Source organism: Coloeus monedula, assembly GCF_965178545.1.
Source record: "Coloeus monedula genome assembly, chromosome: Z".
NCBI classification, from domain to species: Eukaryota; Metazoa; Chordata; class Aves; order Passeriformes; family Corvidae; genus Coloeus; species Coloeus monedula.
In genome coordinates, this window is record NC_138822.1 from 62,375,695 (window position 1) to 62,396,112 (window position 20,418).

General features: G+C 42.5%; 2 protein-coding genes across 2 annotated transcripts in view; one reads left to right on the forward strand and one right to left on the reverse strand.

Moving 5' to 3' along the window:
• Positions 1-10,153, forward strand: part of THBS4 (thrombospondin 4) — a gene marked incomplete at both ends in the record, with an annotated part of 40,313 nt that extends 30,160 nt beyond the window's left edge. Inside the window, 8 exons of the mRNA XM_082302238.1 lie at positions 794-846; positions 2,859-3,052; positions 3,341-3,519; positions 4,947-4,995; positions 5,100-5,296; positions 5,794-5,966; positions 8,055-8,194; positions 10,092-10,153. Coding sequence (XP_082158364.1) covers positions 794-846; positions 2,859-3,052; positions 3,341-3,519; positions 4,947-4,995; positions 5,100-5,296; positions 5,794-5,966; positions 8,055-8,194; positions 10,092-10,153 — 1,047 coding nt within the window. The remainder of the gene's footprint in view (positions 1-793; positions 847-2,858; positions 3,053-3,340; positions 3,520-4,946; positions 4,996-5,099; positions 5,297-5,793; positions 5,967-8,054; positions 8,195-10,091) is intronic.
• Positions 10,154-18,764: 8,611 nt separating this feature from the next.
• SERINC5 (serine incorporator 5) overlaps positions 18,765-20,418 on the reverse strand; it is a 36,626-nt gene continuing 34,972 nt past the window's right edge. The window contains exon 12 of the mRNA XM_082300861.1: positions 18,765-20,381. Coding sequence (XP_082156987.1) covers positions 20,234-20,381 — 148 coding nt within the window. The 3' untranslated portion in view covers positions 18,765-20,233. The remainder of the gene's footprint in view (positions 20,382-20,418) is intronic.

The window sequence follows — 20,418 nt, forward strand, 5'->3', positions numbered from 1 at the left end:
GCAGGCAGAAGGAAAAATTATCCTTGTTTAGGGAGAGGGACTGCTGAGACCTAAAAAAGTGCAAGAGAATGAAGCAACCCATGCAGCCATAGTGTTCATATTTTAATAATAAAGTGTATTTCCTGGATAATAAAATATAGTATATATCTAGGTATTCAGGAGAGTTTTGCAGATCTGCAGACTCTCCTGGTGTGAGAAGGAGGAGCCACCAGTTGTACTCTCAATTTGGGATGTTGTTAGGACCTCTGCTCAGCATATATCTTTCATGCTCTGAAATCGGCTCCAGGACTCCACATAGGGGTGTGATTGAGTTACACTTGATATTTCTTTAGTCAGGACAAAATCCTGGTGTCCTTATTTATCAAAACTTTCAGTGCTCCTAGGTGAGAAGTCATTGTAACTTTTCATATGTTGGAATTCTGATTCAAACCCCCCCTTCCCCCCGTGACTAATGAAAAATGTTGGAAAATATAGAGAAACATAGTAGAATTTTAAAGCTGCTTAAGAAGTTAACCTTGCTAGAAATGAGGGATACTTATTTTCAGTAGTAGAGGAATCTTGCTTGAACTGCTTCAATTAAGTTCAACCATTTTTATTCACTTTTTTTTTTTAATAAAACTGAATTTTTGGTTAGATGCATGATGCAAGAGAGAAAATAAATTCTGTAAAACAAGTGTCTTTTCACGCTTTTAGTTTAACTGTATTTGATTTGGTTCTGTTTTGATTTAATCCTGCAATTTAAATAGATGTTCTTGACAGCTGATACTGGAACTTTCTCTGTTCCCTTTTGCAGTCAGATGTTGACAATGACCTTGTTGGAGATTCCTGCGATACCAATCAGGACAGGTAAGCTGTGAGAGAGGCTAGTCCTGAGCTGAAGCATGCTACTGATTCCTGGAGAGCTATAATCCCTCAGGCTAGCCTGGATTTAATTCCAGAGAGATGTTATTTCAAAAACAGTGTTAGGATTTATTAGCCTTGTTTGTTCACTTCCCTGTGGTAGTACAATTACTTCATCCTTAGCCCCATTCACACAGGCTTCCTGTGAGTTCCTGTGGAAGTGACATTCAAGCAATTCTCTGGCTGTAAAACCCAGAGCACTGCTCAGAGCTTCTTAGTGAAAAAATGTCTTTCATTCATTGCTTTATTTTTCATTCCTCTTTTATTTCTGTCTCCTTAGCAGAAGTTTCACAGTTAAAGGCTGTATGTTTTCCCTTAAGAACCTAGGGTTGCAGAAACAGAATTTTATTATCAAGTGTAAAACACTTGCAGAGCAACCCCTTTGCACAGCAAGACTGGCAAGGATCCTCTGTCTATATCTTTCATATGCCTTGGGCATTCACAGGAGCACATCCCATGACAAACTGCATCACTTTCCTGGAAGCAGCTTCTGCATAACCAACTTCAGGGGTGGCAGGCCTTCCTGTGTGCACCTCACTTACAGCAAGAGGCAAGGGAAGTGATAAATCCTGTGCTGTCACAGCATTTCATCAGCCACAGACAACTGCAGGGCTCCATGCCAGGGCCACTGGTGGGTGCTGCTCTCTGCAAAGGGAGCTGCAGGGAGCCCGCTTCCATGTCTCTGCAGGGATCATTCCCAGTCTTGGGCCAGCAGCTGCCAAGGCCATCAGCATTTTACTCTTAAGTAGATATGTCTTTGTTCTTCCTCATGTTTTAAAAAAAGACGGTTTTTCCCCCCCATGAACTTCACTAATGTCTATGAAGCATTTCCTGGTAAAAATGCTGTAGTTCTGCCTGAGGTTAACCTTGCAATAGATACACATGCATGGTGCTTATTGCATTTTATCTCAGTATTGTGCAAACATTGATTACTCTGACCTAAAATAAAAACACTTTTCTTAAGCAGGGAGAGGTGGTTTGGAATATGCCTACCTATAAGCCATAGCATGACCTTAACTTGGCTGCAGGTCACTTCTGCTCCACCTGTGCTAAGCAAGAAGCTACTGAGGGAAAACATGCCTATGAATTGCCAGAAAGCAATTTGGTTTTGGTATGCATACAAGTTCAGGCAGTTTTTTTTCAGGGATGCACTTAACTGTTGGCATGGAAAAGTTATGTTGCCGCCCCATAACTTCTTGAACCCTCTTCTGTCATCTGTGTCCCGGTTCCTGGTGGCTCTTCACTATAACCAGCTGATGCAGCCATGGCCTGGAGGGATGCTAGGGAGCTACAGACTTTCTCTATTTCTTAATGCATGTCCCCCTGCAGGATTGTAATCATAGAATCATTCATTTTGGAAAAGACCTTCAAGACCATCGAGTGCAAGCACTAACCTAGCAGTGCGAAGTCCACCACGAAAAACTTGCTATGCAGGAGGGTGAGAACAGTGGTTGTTTTAAAGTAAGTCTGATTTCAGGTGCTCATGTAGAGTTTCTCATAAAGTTTCATTCACACTCACACCTGCATGTTCATGAGCACCAAGACACATACGCACACAAGACAAGGGACACAAGGTGTCCAGCTCTTCCTGTCTCCTGAGTGCCTCTTAATTGGTGACACAGCACTTTTTGGATGTGCCTTACACACCCTTTAGGAGTGGATGTGTTTTGGGGTCTTGGGCTCCAGTATGTTTCCCACACCATGTAAGGCTTCTTTTTCTTTTCCCTGAGTATTTTTATAGCTCCTGACTTGGTCTTTGCTTTCCTGCCACTTTATCTTACCTGAGTTTCTTTGTTGCAGTTCAGCCACCTGAGCAACAACAGTTGTGTTGCCCACTGGTCTGCTTCCACCTCCAGAGCTGCCACTGGTGTGTTTCCCCCTCAGGTGTCCGTGCTGTTCACTGTGCAGAGGCAGGAGCTGATGCTGGCATGCCTTTTTTTTTGTTTCTGTGGTTGCAGTGATGGTGATGGGCACCAGGACAGCACAGACAATTGCCCTACCGTTATTAATAGCTCCCAGCTGGACACAGATAAGGACGGGCTGGGTGATGAGTGTGATGACGATGATGATAATGATGGCATTCCTGACCTCTTGCCCCCGGGCCCTGACAACTGCAGGCTGGTCCCCAACCCGGGGCAGGAAGATGATAATGGTAAGATGGGCCTTCAGGAGCCATTTGGATTCTCAGGCACTGCATTCATCTCCAGGCATTACTCATGTGCACCAGGATGCAACACGGTCACTACCAATGCATACACTCTTGCCAGGAACAACCCCAGCACTCAGGGGCCCTTTAGCCAAAACAGAGGCACATTCTCAGGCACTGCAACCAGCACGGCTGACACTCTGCCTGCTTGTTGGACACCCTGATTCAGTGGCTGGGCCAGATGTGACTACTTGCTGCACCATAAATCTCCTTTCACTTCTCTGATGCATTCAGGTGATGGAGTTGGCGATGTCTGTGAGTCTGATTTTGACCAGGATACAGTGATTGATCGGATCGATGTGTGCCCTGAGAACGCAGAGATCACCTTGACAGACTTCAGGGCCTATCAGACAGTGGTGTTGGACCCAGAGGGGGATGCGCAGATTGATCCAAACTGGGTGGTTCTGAACCAGGTAAAAATAAAACTTGGTCTTTCTTACCTGTTTGAGAAAGATCATTTAAAAACCACAGTAAAACTGGCTCTGTAATTTCTGGACCTCTGGCAGACATGACAAGTGGAAGCTGTTGGTTAGTAGACTATTTTCAGGTGTAATAATGAAGGAATTTTCCTTTTTTTAGACTTCAAGCTATCAAAATTGTTGCTCCTAATAATCTAAGGTAACTACATGCTGGCCAATTTACTCTGGGTGGATTTCACTGCTGCCAGAAGGCAGATATGTGTTACCCTGTTGAAACATGTAGCAAACAAGTTTCATGAATCCTTCCCATAATTTAAAAGTCTGACCTGCTAAATAACACAGAATTTCATAGAATCATAGATTGGTTTGGGTTAGAAGAGACCTCAAAGCTCATCTCATTCCAACCCCAACCTGCCATAGGCAGGGACATGCATCACTAGACCAGGTTTCTCAGAGCTCCAGCCAGCTTTGAACACTTCCAGGTTTGGTGCATGTACAACTTCTCTGGGTAGCTTGTTCCAGTGCCTCACAACCCTCACAGTAAAGATTTTTTTCCTAATATCTAACCTAAACCTACTTTCTTTCAGTTTGAATCCACACCCCTTGTCCTGTCATTGCATGCTCTTGTAAAAAGTCTCTCTCCATCTTTCTTGTAGGCCCCTTCAGGTACTGGAAGGCCACAATTAGGTCATCCTTAAGCTTTCTGTTTTCCAGGCTGAAAAAATCCAATTCTCTCAGCCTGTCTTCATAGGAGAGATATTCCATCCCTCTGATCCTCTCGTTGGCCTCCTCTGGACTCACTCCAACATCTCCATGTCCTTCCTGTGCTGGGACCCCAGAGCTGGATGCAGCACTCCAGTACTCCTGGATGGAACTCAGTAACTTACTTGCACTAACAAATTTTAGCCTTCAGGAGGCTAGTGTATTCTGAGTCACAGGGAACATGTAGTTTATTCCCATTGCGAAAGTTTCTGCCAAGCCAGCTGGAATGTATACATCTTCCTTAACCCAGTCCTGGCAGTCAGTTTAATCCTGAGCTCTGTGATCCAAATGTATGAGCTAAGCCTAGGAAAAACTCTCTTCCTCCCACAACCCTCTTCCCCTGCACCCCAGTTTTGGCCAGATTCAGATTTCCAGAATATTGTGGTAGGGAAAGAAAGTATCAAAATACCAGTATGACTAATTCTGCACTAGGAAAACTGACAAATCCTTCCTGACTCAGGGTATGCAAGCAGCTGAAACATTACTATTTAATTACAGTTCTCACTGATTTTAGTTCGGAGATACAAGCGTCATAGGTATGTTGAGAGCAAACAGAAGAGACAGATGAAGGAGGTGCTAGAGGGAGACCAGAAAAGGCTATAAGGCTTAGCCAACCCAGCTTGCCACACATGCTAACCACCCTGAATTTACCCTTACAGGGGATGGAAATTGTGCAGACTATGAACAGTGATCCTGGCCTTGCTGTTGGTATGTACCCTCTTCTGAGATTTCAAGTTTTACAGCAGAAAACACACAGAATATGAACATGTGTTCTGCAAAATTGTTTTTAACTTGTTTGTATCCCTGCCTAGGTTACACGGCTTTTAATGGCGTTGACTTTGAGGGCACTTTTCATGTGAACACAGTGACAGATGACGACTATGCTGGCTTTATTTTTGGTTATCAAGACAGCTCTAGTTTTTACGTAGTAATGTGGAAACAGACGGAACAGACATACTGGCAAGCGACTCCCTTCCGAGCTGTTGCAGAGCCTGGCATTCAGCTTAAGGTACTGGTGGTGGCTCCTAGCTAAGGACACGGTGCTCATGGAAGCCTGGCTATGCCATCCTGCCATGTGCTGGCCATGGGCTAGGTCATCATGCCATGCACAAGCCAAGCCACTGCACTGCATGTCAGTGTGCTGCCCGACTGCTGTTCTCTATTTGCAACTGCTGTCAAAATGGTTAAACCAGGCAGCTGACACACAGCCCTTTCCTGTTTTTTTAAGGAACTTCATGTTGCCTTTCTGATCAGCTGGAGCATTTAGTCTCTGCAGTGATTGCGCTCTGACCCTGACTGGTCAGATTGCCTCCTTTTCCTTTGTCCAGGTACCCAGCTGGTCACTTTGTTCACATAGGCAGTGGCTGCGGCTGTAGAACAGAAGTTAGGGGCTTGTTAGCAGTGGAGAGGATGTTTCTTCAGACCTGTTCCCCACTAAAAAAAGATCTATGGTTTCTGAAAGTGACTTTTCTATGTGGTCAGTGTTGGAAAATTGTATTTTTGCAGGCTGTGAAATCCAAGACAGGTCCTGGCGAGCACCTCCGCAACTCCCTCTGGCACACAGGGGACACTAACGATCAGGTCAGGCTGCTGTGGAAGGACCCCCGAAATGTAGGGTGGAAAGACAAAGTCTCCTATCGCTGGTTCTTGCAGCACAGACCCCAGATTGGTTATATCAGGTAAGAGAGGAAAGGATAGATAAAGTGAGTACAGATACATGTCTGCCTAAACTGTAATTTCTCAACACCTGATTCAGATGATAACCTGAGAATTTGTATTATGTCTGGGCTTTGCACTGATGAAGCCTTATAACAGATTAGACCTCTGAAATTCTGCCTGCAGTTCTTTTCCTAGCAGAGACAATTCCAAGTTAAACCTCTTTGTATGGACCATCTGTCTCTTTTAACTGTGCCTTACCCTGATGAGCTCTTTTCTGGATTTAGTACCTTGTTTTCCAAGCTACTGCTGGCTATTGAAAAGCAATATATTTCGCATTTTCTTAATTTTGATATTTTAGAATATTTTTGTTGGAATTGGGATAGTTCATTTATGTATTCTAGGTAACAGAATTAATAAAAGTTGTCCACTTAGAGGTTGTGATTCTAGCTAAGATCAGTAATTATCCTGATGTGATAGTTTCGCGATTACTCAGCATATAATCAGAAATTTTGTCAAAGCTTTGTAATGCATGTTATATATTCTTACTTTGGTTTTTTTGGGGGAAAAAAAGCTAATAATATAAAAAAATCACCATTCAGGATGAAACATATTACTCTGCAACATCCAGCAGAGAAATCAGCAGGAATTATACTTGTAGATCAATGCTGACATTAAAATGCAAAAAACTAACTGCCCTGGCATAATCAGCTCAGGTTTTTACCTTATAATAGAATAGAAATATGGTAAGTCAGTTTTTCTTCAAGAAAATCACCACCCTGCAGTTGAGATGCAGTAATTTGATGGTGTAATTATTCCACTTTTCTGGTACAGAGCATCATCTTCAGTGGTAATTTGAGTGATCATGATTGACTTTTACACTAAAACTGATAAAGAACATTTATACTGTCAGTTACTGTGCCCCAGCCACCAGGCAGTAGCAAATAGATCTTGGGTGGCAACTTACGTTTAGACCAAGAAGTTTGTAAAGCTGCTGCATGAGCAAACATCTCCTATGGCTGAAGCATCTTCCACCAGCCTAACTAATGCTCCCTGTAACTGGGAAAGGTAGCAAAGTCTGTGGTCAGAGAATCCTTTAAAGGCAGCCACACCTAAAGCGAGCCTCTGTCAGCTCTCTGTCCACTCTCGCTGCGGTCTGGTTAGGCCAGATGCCACAGACCACTATGTGTCTAGCAAAGATTTTCCAAGGCTTCAAGGAAGCCTAGGAAAAAGTCACTTCAGCCAGCCTCTCCCATGGAAATTTGCAAGACAACAAGTTCTGTTCATTCTACAGATAAACTCAGAAACATAACAGGAATTGTTTTGGGTTTTTTTCCCTTGTTTTATGAAAAGACACAAGAACTTTCATTCCCTTCACCGTTTGCTCTTTTCTTTTCTTATCCTCTAGGCTCATCATCCTCTAGGTCATTTACCTAGGCTGAGGACTTGATGTGGGCAGTGCTGCAACAAACAGCTCAGCTGGCTCCAGTGTGGTCCTGCTCAAGCCCTCAATACCGAGCACACACTGGGCAGCTGGTGGGGCGCAGCTTTCACAGGGCCGTTTGGAAAGTTGCTGATGGGTTTTCTAAAAAGAAGGTGCTAGATCAGCAAAACAGTTCCTGGAGTTAATCATATTCACATTTTTAAAGAAATCTCACAGACAAGTTTAAGATTCCAATGGTTTGTTTGAAATTTTTCCTATTTAAAAAAAAAGTTCAGCTTCAAACTTCAAACTATGTGAGACAATATCCATCTGGCCTTCTTCAGCTGATCTAGTCTGGTTCTCCTATCACTATCGACTGTGGAAAATTTCAAGAGCTAAAGTGCTTAGCTGGACTGACTACAGGAAAAAAAAAATTCCAAGGCTTTTTCAGGATATGTAGCAACCCCCCCAAACACCCTCCCCTGTCTGGCTCTCACTAGCATGTAGCATTGCTCCAGTTCCCAGCCTACACTTAGTCAAGGGGCTACCTTTACTGCTTTTTCTCCCCTGGGCTAGATGGGAAGGATAGCATGCCCAAGAATAGAGTCTCCATGGATAACAACATTACTTTCAGGAATGTTGCAGACTTAGAAAAGACCTAATAGAGCTTCTGTTTGCTTTCATTAAGGGCAAGATTTTATGAAGGCTCTGACCTAGTGGCAGACTCTGGTGTAACTATAGACACCACGATGCGTGGAGGACGGCTTGGAGTTTTCTGCTTCTCTCAGGAAAACATTATTTGGTCCAACCTGAAATATCGCTGCAATGGTAATCTTGTTCTTACATCATTTTAGCTAACAACTAGCAAGTGAAGAACCAGTAGTAAGGCTGTTGGATTAAGCCATTTTGCATCCTTTCCTTTGCCCTTCCTTTGCAAGTTATTCACAGCTGTGAAATGCCTCCCCAGACACCAGCAGCACAGTGCAGCTCAGCCAGACAAGAACTAACACCTCACAGCTACTCCTCCCAGAGCAGTCACTCTGCTGGCGAGATTGTGCCAACTGAGGGGAATAGCTGTCATCAGAGAATTAGGAATGTTACATAAAACCAGCTGACTGTGAGAGCTGTACACACACAATAAATACACTGACACCATCATGTATGTAGATGCCTTGAGCTTTGAATACAAGGTGAATACACCTGGAGAGCCAGTGAGCTCAGGCACCAGGCATCAGTGTCACTTGGGTACTTGCTGGCTGGTCCTATATGTGGGGGGACAAGATCATAAGATACCTTTCCTCCCATGTAGGAATGCTCCTGATTCTGTGGGAGCATGCTGGCTCACTTCTCTTGGAGCAAGAGCCTTTTAGCTTAGCCCTGATCATCCACTATGTAAAATAACTCAAACTTTGATCACTCACACAGAAGCTGATCATTTCAGGGTACTCCTGCCCCAGCAGCAGTTCAGGTAACTTGAACTGGGGCTGAAGGGGTTGCCCCTCCTCTCAGCATCCAACGTTTGGAGAATAATTACCCAGCCAAGTTGGAATAGTTTCCTTGTCTGCTTTCTGTGGATCTGAGAAGCCCAGTTCAGGCCTGCAGGGGACATGGCCACTCTGTGGCATGTTATGTTGATGGACTCTGGTACTTTGACACTCAGTACTACACTTCGGCTGGCTCTTGGAGGTCTCAGTTAAACAGGGAATTTCTAGACTTACAAATAAAAATTACTTGGTAAGTATTTTCAACAGTATTGTGGTTTCCCAGAAAGCATGTATCAAAGCTGCCACTGAGTCACACTTACATGGCAGAGAGCAGGCAAGTGGCTTTGCTGCAGGAGCTACATTAAGTCAATGAAACCCACTGAGAAAGATTCTGAAGTCCCCCAGTATCTGTTTTCATTTCAGACAAGTTCCTACATTATGAAGAATTTCAAGCCTTTAAAAAGTGCTCCACAGAAAGCAAAGGACTTACCCCTTTTTTCTACATACTGTGTGTGTTAATACGCATGTCCTTTTTATGAGTTTAGAGCTACCTCTCCTGCATCAGGGTGGAAATAATCAAAGTTAAGTTGAGGTCATGCAGTTGAGCTTCATTGCTGTGGCTCCATTGCTGGCTGCAGCTTTAGCTCTATGGCTGCTCTGTGGCTCTCCAGATAAAATGTTCTGTGATCTGGCAAAGGCAGACTGCAAACAACACTTCAAACAGAACTGTAGTTACTCTTACGACATTGATCCATCTCCAGCTCCCTTGCCCAAGTCTCAAGTCTTTATGCCGGTTGCTATTGGTCCTGGTCCTAATGCTTTTTGTCCCTTCTTGAGTCCTGGAAAACCATCACAGGGAAGTTGAATTAGGATACATGAGAAATAGAGATGCTGGCACTAAAAATGTGTCTGGCAGGCAGAGCAAGACAACCCCTTCTCTTGCCTTTCTGGTCAGCATTTATTGATAAAAATTTAAGAGTGCAAGCCACAAAGTTTTTAGAGATATGTAATTTGAAGATAGATAGTACTCCCTTGTAGGCTGGCACTATAGCACTCACTGTCTTGTTAGCCTCTTCGTGTTTTTCTGTGGTATACAGCTCAAACTGAAAACATTCCCAGTTCAGTCTTAATGTGTAAACAAAAGAGAAGCATGTTACGTAAAAAGAGAGTAGGCTGGTAATTGAAGTGCTCCTTAATTTTGTCAGAAGAGACTAAACTTTTTCATATTTTCCTGTTTTCAGACACCATCCCAGAGGACTTTCAAGAATTTCAAGCGCAGCAATTTGGCGTTGGGGATATTTAAAAAGTAAAAGCAAACTAACATTGCTATTGCAAACAGTAAAACAATATCTTTTAAATCCTTATATGATTGTTGTTGTCAGAGTGCACACCGCAGCTTTGTTCTCATTGATGTGACTATGTCAGACTTTTTTTTTTGTATAAAAGTGAAAATAAAAAGGAGACAAAACAGACTTGGACCTCACTTGTTTTCAAATATGCCCTCAAATCTAGAGAGCAGCATGTAAGTGGAGTGACAACTTGCTTAAAACACTCTCAGGAAAAGTTTTACTCTACTGCATTTTTGGATTCATAATTAAACAGGGTGGGGAAGACAGTGAAATTTTCTCTACCTCGAATGTGTTATAAACAACAGGTTGCATCTGGTAATGGAAGTGGTTCAGAGCTGTTTGGCTGAGCCAAGTAGTACCTTTCCAGTCCTCCTAGGAATAGGCTGCATCTCCTTTAGGACAGTTTAAGGCCTTTGGACACTGTTACTTTTGGCAGACCTCCTCTTAAGCACTGTATTAGACCTCCCTGCCCTCCCACTTGCAAAAACTGTGAGTTACACTATCACATCCTGGAAAAGCAAAAAAGCTGACAGCAGAGCATTGTAGTCACATCTTACGACTTGCATGTGACTAAAACAAAAAGACTAAGAGATAATAAATGCAGAATCACCTAGATAAAATAATCCTTTCACACGCACAAAGCCAGGCTTTGACCTGTTGCCAGAGCCGAGCTCTCTAGGCAGGTACTGTAATATTATGCAAAGTCACCAAACTAAAACCCCAAAACATTGTTTTAAGCATTAGTAACCATTAGGAAAGGACTGGAAACAAAAAGCCAAAAGAAACTGTATCACAGTGCACTAATTTGAAGTGCAGAAAGCTATTAATACAGTGTGCATTTTTACTACATTGTCTTTCAAAATGGAGCTAGGAAGGGAGGGATGACAAGCTCTAAGGACTGTTGAATAGATAGGATAGTTACTTTAAAAATAACTATATACTTTTAAAATATCTATAGGATAGTTACTTTTAAAAGGACATTGGGAAATGGCACTTCAGCCTGTGGGGACGGGGAAGGAAGAAATACAAAGGGAGGGAATACAGTGAGAGTTTTAAAATCAGAAGTAGCCCTGGGAAAATGAACATTCCTAGCTCTTTCCCAGTACAAGGATACAGGGGGAATGCTGAGTTAAATTATCAGGTGAGAGCATGAAACAACAAAAAAAAAAAAGTTTCCTGTTCTCAGTACAATAAAAATATCCTTAAGGATATTACAAGCTATCAGAGGCTTTGACTACTGGCAGAATTTTCCCATGGGCTTGTCTACCATTTCCAAAGTTTCTGGAAGCAGGATGGTCCTAGGAGCTGTCCCATGAGGGATCCCAGAGTCCCACTACAAAAAGCATGATGCAGGAGTGTTCCTTTGGTTCAGTGTTTGATGATGAGAAGTCCTCCAGTTTCAGTCCTCCTTTCCCCTTGGCATCACTAAACCCAACCACTCACCAGATGTCTGAGGACTGAAAAGCTATTTACTTTGGAGCAACAAAGACAGCATTGTCAAATTACACCTAAAAGATGATAAAAAATGTGTGTTTCTAGCTGAACATGGGCTAAAACTGCAGTATTGTTCACTTATGAAGGAGAACACACTGAAACAAATTTATATCTTCCTTATCATACATTTACATTTCACCAGGAGCCCTTTCTCCACGCAGAAATCCTCTCTGAATGGTTTGGGCACAGCCCGGGCAGAAGGCAGTTGCTACGCTCACACACACCACCAGTGCAGAACACATGGGTCCTGCAGTGCTCACATTTTGCACAAGTGGTCTCCTCACAGTGGATGCAACAGGCCTGGCCCACCCTGACCTGTCTGCAGCACACACCAGCTCCATGAGAAAACATGATTGCACTTGGCCTTCAAAAACTTGCCAGGCTCCAAAGCTCTGCTCAGCCCTCCTGCCTGCAGCCAGAGCCTCTCCTTCTGCTGCAATGGCTGGGAGGGAGCAGCCTGGCCCTTTGCCTTATCAGCTGGCTTACCACCATGGAACTTGCCTGGTTCCAGGCTCTCTTCCAGTCCATGGCCATTGGAAGCTAGAAGGTGAGATACAGGCTCTGGCTCTCATGCTGTTGCCAAAGATAACTCTGTGAAGCTGTGAGCCTCTAACCTCCCCTGACAGAAAACATACTGGCTTGCTCTGCTGGCAGCCACAGAGAAAAGTTACAAGTCAGACAGCCAGAACTTTCATTTCAGGAGGTGCTGCTGGGACCTTACGATAAGATGCTGCAGCTTGCTATGTCTGTTACACTGACACACCAACTGCTAGGCAGCCTACAAGATCAAGAGTGAAGCCAGCTGTTGCAGACAACATTTGCCCCAAGAAGATCACAGTCTGGGCTTGGGAAACCTTCTGCCTCACATTCTCATCAGAGATTGTGCAGTCCCTGTTTAAAATCATTTAAACAAGCTTCTCTAGCACCATGACCCCTTTCTAGACTATTGTGCAATGCAGACATAGCTCCATGTGTGGCCTCTGGCAAGTGAAGATGCTGCAATCCCGTATCTTTAAAACTGAACATGCAGCTTGCTCTTGATCTCACCACCTGCACAGCAGAGCTGTACTCAGCTGGAGCAGCAGCTGTAACTACTTTGGAGTTCAGAGTCCTGCAGCTTCTGCACCAGGATCTAATCTCTCAACAAAGATTAACTGTTTCCTGTGTGCTGCAAACACCATGGCAAACACACTTCAAGTGCTTCTGTTCCCTGAAGACCATCCGGCTGGAATTGCAAGGAGGTAACATCCTGCCAGGATGCTGCGGTGTTGGGTGAGGGCAGGGGTGGGCAGGCTGGTGGGAGGCTGTGGAACACAGGCACTTGACTGTCCCAGCCCTTGGGCACCACTCAGGAACCTGTCTCTGCCTTGCTCCTAGGTCCAAACACACATCCTCACAGCTCCATGCACCAGAGCTCTCTCATGCACCAGGAGCCGCACAGGGAATAGCAGCCACCATTGACTCTGGGAAGCTTTGTCAGCAGTTTCCCAAAACCACAGGGAACTGTGTCCTGGTGTGGGTCTGGTCAGCTCTGGCATGGGGGTCACCCTCTGGCACAGGAGGCAGACTGCAGCTGGCACATGCTGAAGCAGGACATGGATGGTGAGAAGGAAGGAGCCACCACCTGTGAAGACAAAGCACTTTCCCTGGTGTGGATCTCGGCATGTCAAATTCAACAGCTGCTCACCCCACCATCTGGGAGAGGGAAAAAAGATTAAAAATCAGAGATCTGCATCTCAAACAGCTGCACAGGCTTCAGTGCTACATCGACCTTGAAGATACTTTGCACTGCCAGGGTATCTTAAACGTCTCAGGGAGCTGGATTGTTCAGAACAGATGCCACAGACAAATCTGTGCAATCTGTCATCGTCCAGTATCACACAATGGCAAAATACAAAAACAACATGGACATTGAAGGCCTCTGATATACCACAGATCAGGATTTTTTGGTTAAACAACATTCAAATTTAGGGAACAAAAAAGATAACCAATTTACTTTTACTGGCTCAGTAACTGCATCGCTAATCTAAATATTTAGATATTTTTTAAGTTTCTCCAAGAATGAACTGACTTTGAAAATTTAACGTAACACAACAATTCATTTCAAATGTAAGAAAAATTTTATTGGTCCATTAAACATTAAATCTATAACAATACATTCACTCAGTATACAAAAGGAAGTGTCCATAAAAACCATTAACATGCTATAAAGGCAAAGCTGTTGACTATTTTACAAGTAAGATCTTACAATTCTGGAATCTTTACCAATCCTTAAAAGTCAAGCTGTTACAGTTACTAAAGACCACAACACTTGCAAAAAAGTTAAATAAACTGGCAAACTTCCACTTCACTGGGCTACAGCTTAATAAAATAAAAACACACATACACACCAAAAAGTTCCCTTGAGATATTAAGAACCTTGAAAAAGACTAATTAAAATCCCCTCACCATTAAGAAAATGTGTTTATATTTTGACTGTTTTGCATCCAGTTTTTGAACATGGCATATATGAGACTGAACACCACGCATCAGTGGTGAACAAAAAGCAGACACTGAACCCATATGCTCCTAGTAAATCTTTTCTCAGCTTCTATATTACAAGTAGAATTATTTTATCTGGAAGTTAATTCTCCTCACTTTAAGTCTGCATGGATGTCCAAAGGACACCTAAGCACCTGGACGTGTATCGATAAGAGCAAAACTAAAGCTATGGCATGTCAAATGATCCATTATTTCCCCATAGTTTTCCAAAATTCTTGGCTTTGCACTTTCTTCTTGGCTTCACACTGAGGCTTCTTTGGCAAAAGCATGGCTGCACTGCTGCACCCTGAAGCTCTGGTGAGCATAAGCCCTAGAAGCTTTAGGCTGCTGGAGTGGTTTCAAAGCTGACGACTGCGGCTCTGAACAAGTCTGTGAAAATGTCTGTACGCTACACACTGGGAACTATTGGAGACTGGCAGGCAGCAGGGAAGCAAGCTGGCTTATATCTGAAATAAATTCTAACTTTTTAAAAACAACATTATTGAACAGGTGTAGAAAAATCAAATCCAGATTCAATAAAAACCTCCGAACAAATGGGATTTAAGGCCTACTTGAAGCCTACAGAATTTCTTTGGGCATTAGAAAGCAGTCATCATGCCAGTCTCTCAAAGTTGCTGCTTCAAACTCTGCACAGTGTGTCTGCATCCCCATCCTGGGGCACCTGGGCCATGAGGATGTAGAAAACGCAGAGACATACCAGTTCCCAAGCTATGTATCCTGTTCTAAGTAGAAACAGCCAAAGCTTTCTAAGCACTTGACCCCTGGCATTCACTTGTAGAGTCATGTGAAACACTGAATTCAAACTACTGTTTACAAATCTGAAAACACACGTAAAATGTCATGGCGTTCATTATGTGTTTCCCTCCCACAAGAACTCGTAGGCCACTATAGGAAACAAAGAAGCAGTTTTCACAGAGGAAAACCAATCCATGTTATAAAACTATGATCCTTGACTCTGCTTCAATGCTGCAGGTTGTCCTGCTATGAAAAGGAAAGGATCAGTAAGACTTGGCAAAGTGGTCTTTGTTAGTTTCTAGCACCAAAGACATCCCATTTGGCAGGCAGCGGGTTGTCTGGGAATGAACCAGGTTTACAATGCCTTTAAAAAACAAATCCAAGGAGAAAAAGGCAAATAAAACAAGAAGATATAGCCTCCAAGCAGAAGACTTCTATTGCTTCTAAAGCCCAGAAGGAAAGATGAGAGCAAAATTTTAGCTGTGGATGATCTCAACTCATCTAGCCACATAGGTACAGTCTTGTGGTATTTTGCTTCATCAACTTACTTAGGAGAAAAGCCTAGCAGTTTATAAAATCTTTATAGTGCAGTTTAAAAAGTGTGTAGATTACTTTGTTGCTGATTTGCTCAGATGCCCACAATACTGTGGGCTGCCAGCCAAAGTTCAAGCAGCACTATCTGAAGCACTCAAATTTTCCTGATGCCATCTTTCAAAGCCAAAGAACTGTTAAAAATCAGTTTTTTCACGAGTGCAATGGTTGCTTCATTAATAGCAACATTCTAGCCCAGAAATGGCTGCAGCAGTAGCTGACAAAGCAATTACACATGCGTAATTTATAATCTCAAAGCGCTTATAGACTTGTAAAAAGGTGCTAAAACACAAAATAAATAAATAAATAGACATGCAGTGTTTATGATTCTGAGAGGGGACAAACCCTCTCTCTGAACTATGCATACATTGGCAACACTGAATTCTGCATTTCAGAGGAAAGCAGCCCAACCCAGCCAGGATTTACCATGTTAGCTAGGCACACACAAGCTGCTTGAACCTCATGGAAATGCTTGAAGGAGAAAGCTGAGAGTATCAAAAACATGCAATACCTCTGATGTACGATTGCAGTGGAGCTCCTTACTTGGCATCCAGCTGCAAGGGCTGCCTGCACACGTTGAGGAACTATGTGGCAAACAGCAAACAAGCATATCCACCTGCTTTCCACACATTCCTAGTAAAGTTCTATCGTTTCATTTTTTAGTCCAGTTACTTGGATTCAGACACTTGCTCTCTGACTCTGTCCCACTTATTTTACCCCAAACAAGAACCATTCAGGACTGTGGCTCTTGGTTGCCTTCACGAGGAAAAGTACAATTGTTCCAGTCTCAGATGACAATGCAGCAGTGAGGTCCCAAATAATCTTTATGATAGCAAATTTGAAAAAGTAGAAAAAAGCCAACAAAATTGCTTCATCTTCCCAGCAGAACTTCTGCCAACACTGTGTTCCTCCAAGAGTCCATTAAACAATAGCATTAGTTCAAATTTAAATGGAGGAAATTTAGTATAGGACATGTTCTCTGGTCTTGATGTCTTTATAAGCTTCCTCACTTCACACAGCCCAAACCCACTAGGAGCCAGATGTGCTGCACCACTTACGTCTGGGAACAAATTCAATGAACAACATGGCACAAGGCAGGATAGAGACTGTGCAGTGAACTGCCTCAGCAGACAGTCACCCACACTTTCAGCTATAGGGAGAGAAAGTTAACTGTTTACAGCTTAAATGTAAAACTACTCATTTATTTACAAAAGCATCAGGCTACTTGTGAGTTTTCCCACTTAATTTCCCACTGCACAGTAATACCTGAAGCAGTCTTATCCCCAAAGGTTTGTCAAGCACAGATTGTTTGGTCTTCCACATGCACTCCGGGTCTGATTGTGCCCTGTACACACTGGTGTAATGTACAAGGCAGCATCACCCAGTCACAGGCTCAGTCCAGGTTTTCCAGTTCTAGTGCCACCTGAATTAACAGTTATCACAGCAGTAGGTATGAAGGCACTTCTTAAAAAGTTTTTTTTTTTTAAAAGCCCATTTGCATGAACTGTTTGGAATCTATGGGCTGGGAATTTGATTCCTTGACCCGAGCCGAGGATTTTATTAGGTAGTTGCACATGGAAGTTCACAGTACAGATTTTACACAGAATGCTAAGGCTGTAATGTTTGCCTGGCCAGCAGGAAGCCTTGTCTTGGTGAGGAACTAGTCTTTGCACACCCAGGTGCCACTAGTTACTGATTCCTTAGAAAGGCCTGGAAGTCCACAGCTGGATCTGGGGCACCGTGGACCCAGAGGCCCTTGAAGTTACTTATTTTTGGGGGTTTTCCCCCAAAGATTTGCTCAGAAATAGACAAAACTGTGTAAACAGGCACTGCCCTATTCCCACTCTATGTATACCTGCAGATCTAGCTGCTTTAGGTTGATAGCCGGTAGTAGGGAAGGATGGAGGAGCAAACCAGTGAGGTAAGTGCTGTGTAAGAAGAATGGACTCATGCCTCACTGTGGACTTTCTTTTTACAGCCTTGTTTCCTCTGTGCAAAACCTATTTCCCTAAAACAAATTATATTAAAAAGGGCACAAGGAGGTGCAGAAAAGTCCTGATGCAATACTACATAAAGTAAGTGTTTTTGTAAACAGGAACATCAAAGGGCCACATTTGTGACCAGGATGCCTACTATCAGAACCAGACAACAGGTACCATTCCCTGTCTTATAACTTGACATAGTGCATGCCTTCTTCCATAAAGCTCCTTTCCCCAATTGTTCTGTTACAAACACATGGCTAATTTAGGGGAAAAAAGCTTCGTTTCTCATACTACAACATATATGGCACTAGAAGGCAATCTTGCAGGCCTGTTAGGACCAGGCAAGGCAGGATCAAGAGCCTGGACTATCGCAGTTGCAGCACACAGCTATAGCATTGGATCAAAATTGTTTGTCAGAATTGCTGCTATGAGTTAGGTGGGACAACTGTTAGTTATCATTGCACAGCCCATAAGCTCTTATCTTAGAGGCTGGACAGATAAATGCTTCTGGATTGAAAAAGCATTTATAAAGGCCTTTTTCAGATGCAGAAGTATCTGCGTAGTGAGACTCCAAATGCAGGCAGAAGTGTCCTGACAGGTCCCCATGCTAGCAGACCTCTTGGCAGGATCAAAACCTCCCAGCAGAAGCAAAGGGAAAGAGAAAAACCTGCCTCCCTGTCCAAAGCTATTTGTTGCTTTTGTAACTCAGTGTCAAAGCTCAGATTCAACTGCTATTTTTAACTCTTGGTGCAAACCAGAAGAACGCCAAGGCAGTCACTGCTGGACAGACTCCTCCTTCCCTCAGATCTCAGGACAGATGTATTTTGAGGCTCTAATTGGTGGAATAGGTGGTGTAAGTAGAGAGGACTTCAGACCTGAAGATCTTGTTTTAGGTAAGAGTGCACAGGGTGGGGAAGATTACACCCCTGGAAAGCTCCAAGCAGGACAGAAGCCCTGGGATACCATAGCAACAAGGCAGCTAAAAATGGTAATGAAAGCAGGACCAGAACTGAGATCCGATATGTTAAGATTACTCACCAGGTGGGCATTAGCCATTAATTATTGCAACAGAACAACTAAGGCATGCAAATGTTTTGGCCAACACATTGGCCTCTGTGTTGTGCTTTTCTCAGTTTTGCAGAAAGCAGTGGATGAAGATTTAAGGCTCAATCACATTTTTTAAAAAAGACCTGCTAAATTGGTTGATATTTCACACTGTGCATGTGTGTGAATATATATGTCAAGAGAGAGAAGACAAAAACCACCAGGACTAGCTTAAGCCATAAATTCATCCCACCAGAATGTAAATAACTATGTGGCTTCAACCTTATTTAGCATTCAGGGCATTTGAGCTGTTGTTCTACCACCACATCATCTGCTTAAATTAAAAAAAAAAAGGTGACAAGGTAGTATTTAATATTGTCAAGTCATTTGTACTAAGGCAGCTGCTTGCTATATTTGTGTCTTCTGGTTTTGCTTTTCTGACTGCTTACTCCAGTGCTTGGAATAGGAGTCCTACAAAAGAACTGTCTCCATTAATACATTGATCGGTTAAGTCCCATCCCAACAGCAAAACTAGTATCAACAGAGGAATATAAAAATATAGCAGTTAGAAAAAATACTTTCCAGCCAACACACAAGCAGAAAAGATGACAACACACTATAGTCCTCTTCTGACCATCAATGCATCTAAAATATTAAAAAACTAGTCATAGAAACAGAACTGAAGATCCTGGGAGATCTTTAGACACAAGCTGAAACAGCAGGGTAGAAAAGTAAACAAGCACCCCACTTTTAAATTTAACAGCAACTGGCAGTGCTCCCTTAACTCTTATCTTCTCAACAGCAAACATTGTGAATAAAGAATGTACCTTTTCTTACATCCCCATGCAGTACACTCAACTTTTGAGTAACCTGGCAAAGCAAAATTGGACAAAATTCAGTTTGAGAATTTGTGTGTAGAACTCCCCTTCAGTTATTAACTGGGCTAAATCTGAATTGCATAAAATATCCAGGTGCCTTTAAAGTAATAATAGAATAAATACTTTACTATCATTGATACACTCCTTTCTCAATCTAGGTATAAAATAACTTAATATATTTAATACTTAGATAAACAATTTTTAGTAGATCCTTTGGCAGTCAAATTCTCATATATTCTCTTATTTCTACAGAATTACTTAGATAGGTTTTTGGAAAAAAATTATCTGGATACTACTTACAAGAATTATATGCTGTACAAAACAGCAGTCCAAATCACCACTGCAAACTGTAAAAGAAACAGTTAATGAAAGAGTATAAAAAGGAATGAATGCATATTTGCTACAAGATACCAAACATTCATGGGGAGTAAGAAGATACCATCTGCACCACAATTTTTTCTTTTCTTGTCAATGAAGCCAGAGAAGGATTGTCAGTTATTTGAAAAGCATTTCACTTATTCCAGTTTATGCAACAACTGTGTTTTATACACACCACACATAAGCATCGTAAAGTTTCAAAACGGGTTTGTTCCCTTAGGCAATGCTTGCTCATGATAATAAAAAATGGTAAAAAAAGTCTGCAATCATTTGTTTAGTCTGACTAAAAAGGTAATAACTGGTACATTATGATAAGTGGGTAAAAGGTGTTTCCTCATTCAAAAAAAAAAAAAAAAAAAAAGAGAAAAACTTAAAATGACTTTTTGACTGTTCACACTGAGAACTCTCTGGTTGGGCAACAGAGTGGAGCAATAAGAGTCCATAAGTATAGACCAACACAAACCCAACAGGAGACCATCTTAATCCAGAAGATAGACCAGGTTCCAGTGAAGAATTTTTCAATCTGAGCACTTTCATAACTGTTATAGGGGGAAAAAAAAAAAAAATGGAATGAAC